We start from the raw sequence: 12,629 nt of genomic DNA, 5'->3' as shown, positions 1-12,629 counted from the left end.
TATTTTGGGATTTACTTAACGAGTTGTCTATACGATCCTCCGTATGTATCTTGATATTGGCCAAGAACACAACAAAAATCACATGACGAGTCGATGTCAACGAACACTTCACCAAGTAGATCTCACATATATACATTCCATTAATGATGCCAACCATGTATTTTACATTGAGGATCTTCACGAAACGCTGTCGTTTACTCTTGACTAATAAGGAGTAGACGATATAACTAATCAGCGAGGCAACTACTTGTTGCAACTTTGCAGTGCATGGGTGCAAATGGAAAAATTCGTTCTGGTATCATTGTAGCTGAAATTTTTGAATGCAGTGTCAAAAAGGAGCTATTTCTTAGATTCCCAAGCCACGACGTGGTAAGACATAAAGACATGCTGGTCACTACTTCATGTTCTGAGTGATATCTTGCATGCGCGTAATATAACACACTATTCTGGTCCACAATAGGGTCGCGTTTTGTCGCGTCAGCAGCATCATAGAATGACATTTGATGCAAGCACGACTTAAACACATTGATACATAAAATGGCAGCGGCCCAGAGTTTCAACTTTCAGTATAACAGTATCTTTCCCACCAAGTTCTCCATTATGATTTTCGCGAGTCCACTGTGCATTTAGTTGAAAGATGATGATTTTTAGTATAAATTCTTTCGTGCCTTCGTGGTCTGTAGAAGATCCTCATTCTCGGTCACAACATGGGAGATAGGCATGGAAAAAAAGTGAGTAGAAGACAAAAATTATATAATTAAACCATGCCAAAGCTCATGTTCAGGTGTTTACTATAGGCTTCTACGAAAGCTTGCGGCGGTCCTTCATTGTACACAGAAATCACTGCGATTAAAGAATACTAGTGTGGCGTGGGAATGTCACGTGATCACAATATATATATATGTTTGCTTTCGCAGATATGTCTCTTTCTTTCGTACCATTACATTCAACAGTGGCTTTCTCGCCTCCATGGGCGTTCGCTGTCGATGACGGCGACCACTCTTGTTTGTCTTTTGGACTTCGAAAATATTCTGTTTCTTGCATCCTCTCTGGTGGTTTTCTCGCCTCAATGGGCGATTACTGTCGATGACTGTGACCACTTTTGTTGATTCGCTCAGCTTCCATTATCTGCTTCCCCTTTCATCCTTCGTGTGGTTTCTGACCTCATTTTCGGTGTCCTGTCGATGGAAGGAAGCACTTGTCTCATCTCTGAAGGCTGCCGTTATCAGCTGGCTCTTGCATCATCGTTAGGTATGTTTTCGCCTCTGTGGGCGTTTATCTTTGAGGAAATTACTGACACTCTGTCATGGTATCACTAAGTGCGATATTGTAGGTGTCTCCTTTGTAGTGTAATCTTGTGACTTTGTGGTAGCGTATGTTGCGATTGAAAGATATTTAAATTAATATTACGAACTATTCGCCATTGTTCAGCGTGATTGTTGTGTACATGAGTCTTAACTGAGCAGGTCATAGACAAACTTTAGAGTGAATGATCACTGTCACGTCGGGGTATGTCTCACCTGAAACATGGACATAGAGACCGAGGAATCCGACTAATCAATAGATTGTGTCATTTTATCGCATGTGAAACGGTTCCTATTCCACATCTGGAGTTCCTTGCAATGCTTACTTATATATTTTTTCAACCTGCATTAATAGAAATCGCGAGACCGTACCATGCGAATAAAGAAAACGTATAATGATACGAACCAGTTGCGATACATCTAGAAACAACACTGAATTTCATAATAATCATTGACATAGAGACAATAATATATGCATCGATGGTGTTCAATGCTTGATGCGCGAATACAATCACAAGAATTGATTCAATATCCATTGCAAATTCATGGCTTTCTACACATATTTAATTAGACTGGAACAGTGCCCGTACGCTCAGTCATGACTGATGCTAGGATTCGAAGTCCTGGGGAATACGAATCTTCTTCATCACGCTTGTAAATATGTAACAAATATCGAAGCACTTCTGTCACATGTTTGACATTTTCCTTCGTCTATATGAGACAATGAAATTTTTAGCAAAGACGAAATGTGCATTTTGAAGCAAAGGATATTTACCCAAATATTGAGCAATGTGGAACGAACAGATTGCTCGTTCAATATAGCACGGGCAGAAAGTTCCTCAATGACACAATGGGCCTGTTCATATTGACATAAACAAAGAATGATCGCGTGAAAAATGAATGTATACCAATGGCGGAAGAACTTGATCTTTTGGGTCATCCTTGAATGCCTTCTGGCATTCAGTAGAAATATCCTTTAACCAGATGTCAATCGACATAAGTGACGCCGCCATTTTCCTCATCGCACGGGTCATGGATTCATTACGCAGTAGAGATGCAATGTGTCGAATGATGCATAACCAGGCATCATAATTACCATCTAGAGTAGATCTTAGGAACACCATTCCTTCAGGATCCATGAGGAACGACGAGATCTATTCAACCAGTGAATTAAAAGCTGTCATACATATATGATAAATGTACTGATTTATTTACATGGCGTGCACCTGCTTGGGCCTCACTAACAAGATCTTGAAGGGTGTACTGTGGTGCTTTTACCGTCTTGGAAGATCGAGAGGTATTCCTTGCAGCTACGGGCCTCTTAGTAGAAAATACGACAGGCCGTCCTGGTTTTGTGGATCCATGTCGCTCAACAGCTTTGACAGGTACCTTTGGTAAGACATCTTGCATATCTTGGCGTAGCCTGGACTTTAATGTGTGTGATGTCTCGAGTGTGTCGTTAATTTGAGATGCATGATGTTCAGAGCTGGACGCATCAGAGACATCTGGATTACACGTGAATGATGCTTCGATGCGAATTGATGTACTCTGAGATACATCGCAAGAATTATCATCATCTGCGCCAAATGATGGTATATATTCATCGTAATCCTGAATCATGCAAGTGCTTGTTAGGATATGATGAGACAGAAATTAGATGCATACATGACATTCTTCCTGTAAGTATTCTTCGGGCTTAAGTGAATTTGACTTAAAAACGGGCTCATCCACTCCATCGTTATCTTCAGTTACAATATCAGTCTGTATTTCGCGATCCAACATGGTGCGGCTGGGAGGTAACTGGACTTTGCATTCTACAATGGAGTCACATTGTACCCCAATTGTGACTGTTGTAAAGGCACGAGTGTCAATTGCACTACTGCTCTGTGAGACTGTTGCATCAGTATGGCCATATGGCACATGGAGACAACATGGTTTCAAACTCACCAGTTCATCAATCGACTGAACGGTCTGACCATATTCCACCACACATTCCTTGCCAGTGCGAGATACATAGAGTGCGCGACCAGCAGCAGTAAAGAATCGTGACATTGCACCACGATCTGCTGATAATTCCTGGCATGTGGCCATCATCTCTGCCATACCAAATATCTCCAAGTATTCTTCCGAACTTTTTGCAGTAACGAGTAACCCATTAGCCACAAGATTGTCCAATGGATCGTTATGATCAAGTCCTTGTATTTCTCGAAATCTCATTGCGACATGGCTAGGTAACCATTTACCAAAGCCACCAACGATGATTTGACGTGCTCTACTACCGAGTGTGCTGACAGAAATTCTGCGACAATTCATATTGAATGGCAATGGGAATGTCGGAAATTGACTGGAATTCTAGAAATAATATATCATGTAACCATACACTGCTGAACGAGCAACATACCACATCTGTGTCGACAGATACAACTGTCATTTGTGCAACAGAAATAGATGATGCAGTGCTCTTTTCGTCCATGGATGATTTGACACAAGCATCGATTGTGTTGAGTAATATCTCCATATCTTCTCCTCCACCTGAGCCTTGTATTGCGCCACAAATATCATGGTCCTTGCATTTTTCCTTGTGATATCCAGTCCAATTTACTGTCTGGCAATGTGAGGACAGTGAAAAACATGAAACCACAGAGAACGCACGAAAAACCAGGATGTCTGAACAATCTCCTTTCTCTACACCCTCAATAGTTACCCCATGCTCTGTAGCCAAGGATTGGCGCCACCCATCATGAAATCCATCGCACGTATGGTCCAACCACAGGTAGTAGTCAAGAGTAGAAGATCTAAAGTCGCTATTTGTTGGACTTGAAGATGCAGCAGCATCATCCAAAAACGCAACGCGTACATCGGTGAGATATTTCATGACAGACGCATAGGTGTCTCGCAATGTGGCAGCATTGATGCTCTTTGATTTGTGTAGATGTTCGATGACTTTTCTGTATATTCCAATTTTCTTGTTGAGTGCATATAATGGAAGACGATAATGTGGAGCTATCAGGCATGACCTGCGAGAATTTCCAGTGACCTTCAGTGAACACTCTCCATCAATGTCTTGGATGGTCCCCTTAACTTTGAGCAACTGTTGCACGTCGCGCACGTTCCATTCAATAAGGTCGCAGGATGGATGCATGGGGGTGATCTAAACGAGCATGGTAAACTAACATACAATGATATATTAAATTATGCTGTGCTCGGAAGCGAGAATCCTCGAGGCACACATCAAATTATATTAATGCTATTGGATAGCTTATTCATGACACATGAAATTTGTAAAACAATTTCCATGCAAAAACCGATTTATCTCAATTGAGGGAAGGAATAAGACATGAGATGAATCACATGAGGCAAAAGTTTGTTTCAATTTAGGGACCAATGACGTGACCAGAGACGGATCAATTCAATACAAATGGAATTAATACTGGAATCTTAGATCACCGCTGTCTTACAATTCAGGCAGTAGTATCTAGGTATAGTCTCATCGCCAGTGGGCAGCATGGCTTGTGGTACGTTTTCCTTCCATTCATGAGGCAGTCGTCCAAGGGTTCTGGCCTCCTCCACAAGTTCCTGTCCCTTTCTTAATATCAGTGCATTTCCAACAATCCCACATGATCCCCCTCGTCGAATCGGCATGGTCAAAAGTGATAGAAACTGCGGGTCAAAGTCCACATGACTGTAAATGGACGGCAGGCCTGCCTTTACATTGCAACCCAGGGAATTTCCCAGAGTGGAAAGACATTTCTCGTTGATCCAGTGACAACATTTCCTGCAATATCGCTGGACAGTAGTTGGGGAGGAAAATGCGGGACCGCATCGATTGCATCCACATCTGGTGGCTGTCTGAGAGTTCTACATATTTAATAAGATGGAGAAAAAATACCAGAAAGAAAAGCTGCATACCCGTATGTTCACCCCTTCTATGTACAAAGTACGACCATGCCTTGAGAACTGTATATCTATGGTCCACCGAGTGTAAAGTGTACCAACTGATATCTGTGGTTGTGATATATCCCCTTCGTCGTACTGCAAGATATTGGCGTGATCTGCAAATGGTCCACCAATGTCAATGTCAATGAAATCATTTAACCGTGCAGGAATGTCAAAAGATTCACCCTCTACACAGGACATATCGACTACAGATTTATGACCACTGAGAACGAGCTCGTATTCACCCACACAAGCTGAAAGACTACAATCAAATACTCATTCATCAGAATCGTACGAGTACACATGTAAGAACTTACTCGATGTCCTCATCTTGCAAGTCTATCTGTCTGTAATACCACTGTATTTCGAGCCATACGTCCTATAATAAACATTTCAAATAAGTAAGGGCAGGCGAATGTGTGAATAGACAACACTTTCCTGCACCTGTGTACCAGACTTTAGATATATCTCGGCAACCTTACCATACCAGTATGACATCACTGGTAGGCTACCATCTTGTCGCTGAACCGCCCTTTTATCTAGTGGATAAATTGTGACACTTCAAAAAATATATCAGGATGACTGTGAAAATAGACAGGAATGTTCGTACTCCTCCCCTACTCGAATAACCATCCTACCATCATTTTCATCATCAGAATCATTGTCGGAGTTGAAGACCCCTTATATACAGAATGATATCAGGGTAGATATGAGATATTTGAACGACAATCAATGGGTACTTAATTTCACTCACATTCCAATGATGTGCATCGCCTCAATTTATGAAGTTTTGGATGATTATTGCGCATTGGTGCTAAACTTCTCCTTCCATTTGTGTAGAAGGAACAAGTCGTGATTGATGGTCTGCGGGACATGGAGGTTGGGATGGAGCGAAAATATTCCAACATCCACCATTCCAAGAAATAAGTACCGTTCAGCGGGAGCTATTGAATATTCCCTAAACGAACGGATCAAGAAAAACCCCATTACCTTACCTGGAACAACTGGGGCGCCTTCTTACGGCATTAAGGAAAGTGTTACATCATTTGAGGCATCAAATCAGACCGCAGCTCGCTACACGACTAAGTTCCATTTCATTCCATTGAACCGAAACCTTAAGTTGTCTGAAAATTTGAGATGCTAGTACAGGACAGGGCGTAGCCTCTGAGTATATTTTCATGTATTTTCCCCATCATGTATCGCTTAGAAGGATTTAATTCGCTTTAACCCACATGGAAATCTTGGGGACCATCCGAGCGAATATAATAACAATGCATGCTTACCAGGGTGCAGGAATTTGCTCACACAACTCACTACATACCATGGATAATGACGGGGACTCACTCGATATTCTGCAACAAATACTTAAATTGAAGATATTGGATCCAGACACACAGGGATCCAGAGTATTAGGTTCTACTGGCGTTCCTTATGACCGTGCTACTGAAGTCATATCAAATGACAATTCAAATGGTAGAGAAAGGTTTGCAGCTGAAGAAACATGCAAGATGTTGGACAATAGGGATATTGAGGTCCAACAGGAGAAGCCAAAGAGAGGCAGGCCGAGAAAGCGAGTGAGACAGCATCGTCAGTATTTATGCTTGACCACAATTTAAATACAAATTTGATAAAAATTACCTGGTACAGGAAAACCTGCATTACCTACATTTCCAGCTGAAGCATCAGACGGGCAAATCCTGAATGCAAATAGACGACTCATCCGTGCCACAATCAGCCCAATCCCTGAGCTGTTGCGGCCAAACATCGATGAAATGGACCATCCTTCACTGGATATACTACCAGGACGCATGTTACAAGACCAGGATCAGCAGCCTTGGAATGCACCCAGGGATGTACAATCAGATGTGGCTGAGATAATACAGAAGATAATGACGTCTGGAATCCTGGATTGGAATCCAAAGGCATCATGTGCTGTGAATAATTTAGCAGATGATAGCTTGAATGCGAATCAAGATATCAGGGCACATTTGATGGACATCGACAATGGAGGGAATGCAAAACAGATGGATAATTCAATCAAAAAGAAGCAATGCCGGCCACGTGGACGACCAGCTAAGAAATCAACCACGCAGCGTGAGTTCTTGCATTTATCCTTGTCTTGTATTCACATGATCGTTGGCATAGGCAACAAATTGAAGAACATGGCTTCGAAGGATACAATATCATCACAGAGAGGAAATGATCAGTCCAGATATATCATCCGTGCGACCAGCAACCCAGTTCACGACAACCAGCAGGTAAATACAAATGTTCTATTGAATAGGGGCGACAATTAAAATGTTCCTCGGCAAGGCAATGATACTGTTGGACGACAATATCATGCAAGAAGGATTATTTCATGGAAATGATGATATTCTATGCATCGATGGAGACATAATTGAATGTCCATCCGCCAATATTGGACATCGGGGACTTCAACAAAAGCATATTTCTCGTCCCAGAGCAACTGGTCAGTGAGAATTTAAACCATTATTCAATGGAGATATCTTGAAGTTTAATATCAGCATCCAAAAGTCGGATGATTCATCGCCAATCATCGTGTGATAATGAATCAGGAAATATGGAGGGATATATGGAGGATGCAGTACAAAGTAAAAACATTTCTTGTTCTTCCACCTGGCGTCACATATATTTATCGTCTTCATTAGGTAGTGCAATGCTCTCTACAGGAAGAATAGAGGATGAAGATTACAGGCCGTCTCTACCACCAGCTATACTCCGATCACCTTCTGTTGAAGTTCCACAAGATGCGATACCTGACCTTACGGCCGAGGAAATTTCTTGTGAGTTCAGAATGATCTTGATACAATGGCAAACACTCAATATTCTCCATTTTAGCTTGTGCAATGGCCCAACCACTATTCTGGACATCAGTGTGGCACAACTGGAAAACACTTGCCTCGACCGAGTGGCTTGATGCAACAGTGGCAAACTTTTATTTGTCTCATGTCTGGTATGATAATCTGGGAACATCAAGCATGAGATACGTGGACCTATATACAGCTAGGGTCAACGAAATCACAACGGAAGAATTGGATCTCTTCAGAAGGAACTATTTTGTTCCTCCTCAGGGGGAATGTCCAATCGTCCCTGTTGGATTCATAGTCCATCATTCCGATCATTTCTTTGCTGTAATTTTCGACTATCAGCGATGCACAGCATATGTTCTTGGTCGCTATATTTCCGACTCTGCAATGGAAGTCGACGGGATTGGTCCATACAACTGGGAGGATTGGCAAGGACCGGAATATTGGAGAAGAATTGCATCCCTTCATGGCTGGAGGATAGGTGATGTCACTGAAATATCTGTGATACCCAGGGATTGGATGCAAAATGGACTGGATTGTGGTCCAATAGCTTGCTCCGTGCTAGAGCAATGTCTCGCATCAGGATTAGATGAAAGCGGAGGCTTGCCAACATTTGAAGTCCAATGTGGTCACAGGTTGAGAATTAACATGTTGCGTGTTATAGCAGGTCGTATCAAGCGCAGCTGCAGCGATTATCTCATGCTGCTAGACAGCCAACGACACAATTGGAGCGAGGATGAATTTCCAGACGAGGATACCATCAATGACATTCAGAATGGACTTCACCAGACTGAATGTCTCAAGCTCCTCCGTACCTTGACTGTCGTCAGTGCCACCTGTTCAATATGTCAGCGTTGTGGTCGATCACAGGATGGTAGACGCCCCTCAGTTGGTGCTGAGGATCAAGAGGAGACAATGCTCAATGGGGAGGATGTAGAAGCTGAATTGAGCGACAATGATGATTCCCTTGGGATAAACCTATCGCAGGACAGAAAGAAAAATCTTGCAAAGCTATTAAAAGACCACAAACAGCTGAATGGATCAAGGAACCGCAATAACATTGTCCCTCGCGCCATTGGAACTCACCTGGAACTGGAGATAGAAATTCCACATCATTTGAATAATACAGATGACATGCAGCGCTCTGTGTCTGCATCTGCACCTCGCAGGAAAGTGAAAAACTGGCATCTTGGAAGCAACAAACGATTTCCACGTCCTATTGCACCACTCCCTCTGGTTGCATATTCAGGTAGAATGTGGCTTCATCATGATCACACATTCGACGATTATGAGGATGGACCTACGATAGAGATGTTGAAAGCACAGAGGGACATAAATCTGACAACAAAATTCCAGGCTGGGGCAATCCAGCTCTCGTCTGCTTGGGTCGATTGGGTCGATCATGGATATCGCATCACGCCTAGCTCATTTCATATATTCTATCAATGCGACCCCATAGCCACCATGGACCACATCATGCCTATCGGAACAACAAACTCCTATGACGCTTCAAATCAAATTCCAGATCGAGTGACAGGTGCATACAGCCTTGCACGAATCGGATCATCTCAAGACGCACAGCACACGCATGTGACAGATGTGGAAATCCTCTCTGCTTCCGAATTAATAGAATCTGCACAGTATGATCCCCCCCTTCACGAGGAATGTAGGTTCGGACATAATTCATTTGTTCGTGGCCATACCAGCCATAGATATGGTGATGGACCTCCAATATATGTCGACCTTGAACGAGATGCAATAAAGTTTTCAGAGGATGAGATAGAGACCTCGCTGGACATTGACAGTATCATTTGGACGACAAAGGTGTTCCGATGCAGAGGATCTGTGGGGATTTATGTCACTCCTCCATTTCAAACCAAGCCTGGTATTTTCAAGCACAACCATGCATACATCGACATCACAATTCCGCAGTCTGAGGAAGATGCTAATACTCCTGGTGGGCGAACGGAATGGCTATCAAAAAGATTTCCCATGTCTGCGATCCCTCACATCTGCATTGGGCGCATATCCTCTGCGTCCTCAACGCTCAATCTTTATATTGCCTTCCCAAGGATGATACACCAACACCCAGTGAACGGTCGTAGAATCACATTGATGCCAAAGGAGGTCTTGGATATCTTTTGGGATCGAGTGCTGCTGCCGTCTATAGGGGACTCCACCGATGTCAGCTGGGCGCCTTACCTTAAGCACACTTTGGAAGAGGCGAGATACAAGGCAAGAGGTAAAGATGGACGCAAAGGTGGATGGGGACCTCCAAAGACGATACCACTCTCCGATGACGACTTTAGAGACGTGCAGGACCGTATGGAAGCTCGCATACAAGATGGAGAGGGCGAGCTCAGCATGTATGGGTCATCATTCTTTATTCTAGAGGGAAAGGGAATCAAGCTTCTCACAAAGGATGGACAAAGGGGGCGTTTCGCAGGACCAGAAGAGGCTCTGCTTCACAACCTTCCTGATCTTAACTGGGAATATATGATGAACAGGAAACATGGAGAGTTGCTGGTAGACATCGGCATCTCATTTACACCCCACTCCCCAGAGGTTCCAGTCGTCGGTTTATGGAGATTAGATGCATTAGAGGCATCATTTGGCGCAGGTGGCTACAAGCGTGGCGAGATGCATCACCACAACATGCTCTCCAGATATGGCGCGCTTCAGGCAGAGATGCAACAGGAGAGATCTCAGCAGACGCACATTGCATTCAGGAGCACCTACAACCTATACTACGAGTCCATCCGAACAAACAACAACCAAGTCAACTTCGCTTCCGACAGCGATGCATACAAAATATCTCCATCTTACATGGCTGAATGCTTTGATGTGATGAAGGTGGTCGACGGCTGCAAGGAGAAGACCTATGGTGTCAGAGATGAGTATCGGGTCAGTGGCCGTGCAGCTAGAATAATGCTAGATAATATCCAAAGCAAGGTGAGTGATCATCGACACTGGAGCTGAATTACTCTGACAATGGCTGAACTCCAGGCTATTGAATATTTGCAATCTGATCCCATACTATGGATCCCATCCAAGATCTGGTTTGAGCTCATCAGACGAAGAATGCGGGAGATTCAGAGGACCCAAATCAGAATTGTAAAGAAGAATCCTCCAAACCTTGGAATTCTGACCGGCGTGCTGAACCACATGCTGCGCTCGACTACATCAACCCCCATCATCTATGACTTCCATATCCGCGAATCCCTTGCTCTTCTGGAATATAGAAATGTTCTCGAGACAGCAGGGATGTTTTTCGTCCAAGATTTCGATCTCAGCAGCGATACATGCTTGGAGGAGGTGCAGCAAATCGACGACGTCCATGTGCTGGCCCTCATGGGTGTAAATGCAAAAGCTCAAAGAGATAGAGCGGTTGCAAGGATGGTCGCATGGCAGAGCTGTGAATCTGAGCTGGAGGATTACCCCCTTGGTCGGACGCCAACATGGGCACGCCTCAAGGCTGCCATTTCCGGTTCGCCTGCACTTATAATGAGGGAGTGGACGTGGTCTTCCAGATTTTCTAACACTCAACTCTCTGTTGAACGTTTGGTCATCATGTTCACAAGGCAGATGTGGCTGATGCTGACCACGGAAGTCATAAAAGGAATCGTACCATACCCTAATTCACTTCGCGAGGCAATGAAGTGCTGGACGATGACTAGCATTGATGACACACTTACTGCAGTCACTTTCGAAGCATGCAATGCTGGGCTGCAAAACAATACTGGTGTAACCCCAGGTCGTATGGGTCCCAAGTCAAGAAAATTTGCAGACAGGTGCTCATTATTCTTTCCAAACCCTGATGCCGCACATAAAGGCAACCCGCAGTGGTCTGTACTTTGGGAGCAAGATGGATATATCGCAGAGTTTCACAGGGTGATGGAGATTATGGAGGAGGGCCAGCGGTCATCGTTGAAGCAAGGTTTACGCGAGGTATTTTCTGATCTGCATTGTCTTCCTGCAAGTGGTGCAAGAGTATGGACACAAAAGAATGATTCCATCATTTTCATCACAAATCCTTCATTTTATAGGATCGACTGTATTGGAAGGGGAGGGGAGAGTCAAAGGAAGGCACCAAGGGCGCGTCGTACCATGAAGATTATCAAAGGAAAGCGCATCTTTGCAGCTGACCTCATGGACTCACAACCATTTGATGCTGATGGGAATCTGAGAAGGAAGACAGAGAGGCAAAAGCGTCGGGAGATTCACAAAAAGATTACCATGGCCAAGAGAAACAAAAGAGTACCTCCTCCACCACGTCCTCGCAAGTCCAGGCCATTTCCAATGGGTGAATTAGGCCCTGAGACATGAAATGATGACCTGGATGCAGATTAGTATATGTACAAGATATATACATACATTAGTGGATTGTCATATGTGGTAGCCCAATCGTCCAATCTAGATGGTTCTTCTCATGTTAACAGGTAATAATGAGATTGAAAGGTCACAAACCTGATTCAGACTTTGTCAGATGGTATTGAATTAGCATTCTGGTATTTTTGTACATACTCACTTACTCTGTCTCTCTCAGAATACAGTGTGATGA

The 12,629-nt window shown here is 43.6% G+C and overlaps 2 protein-coding genes across 2 annotated transcripts; one reads left to right on the top strand and one right to left on the bottom strand.

The window, feature by feature from the left end:
* Positions 1-1,871: 1,871 nt before the first annotated feature.
* Positions 1,872-5,738, bottom strand: HD556DRAFT_1310887 (uncharacterized protein; the record flags this gene model as incomplete). The annotated part of the gene is made up of 12 exons (XM_041300467.1): positions 1,872-2,015; positions 2,080-2,160; positions 2,213-2,458; positions 2,520-2,915; positions 2,970-3,188; positions 3,252-3,656; positions 3,706-3,905; positions 3,957-4,455; positions 4,752-5,162; positions 5,214-5,502; positions 5,558-5,619; positions 5,685-5,738. The coding sequence occupies 12 exons, from the start codon at positions 5,736-5,738 to the stop codon at positions 1,872-1,874; spliced, it is 3,006 nt and encodes a 1,001-aa protein (XP_041157088.1).
* Positions 5,739-8,278: 2,540 nt separating this feature from the next.
* Positions 8,279-12,367, top strand: HD556DRAFT_1491603 (uncharacterized protein; the record flags this gene model as incomplete). Its single annotated transcript, XM_041308803.1, has 3 exons — positions 8,279-8,956; positions 9,056-11,020; positions 11,075-12,367. Coding segments are annotated over 3 exons (3,936 nt in total), but the record flags the coding sequence as incomplete, so codon positions are not given.
* Positions 12,368-12,629: the final 262 nt, after the last annotated feature.

Source organism: Suillus plorans (genome assembly GCF_016647745.1).
Source record: "Suillus plorans strain S12 chromosome Unknown HD556scaffold_53, whole genome shotgun sequence".
In the NCBI taxonomy this organism is placed as follows: domain Eukaryota; kingdom Fungi; phylum Basidiomycota; class Agaricomycetes; order Boletales; family Suillaceae; genus Suillus; species Suillus plorans.
This window is presented reverse-complemented; position numbering and strand designations above follow the sequence as displayed.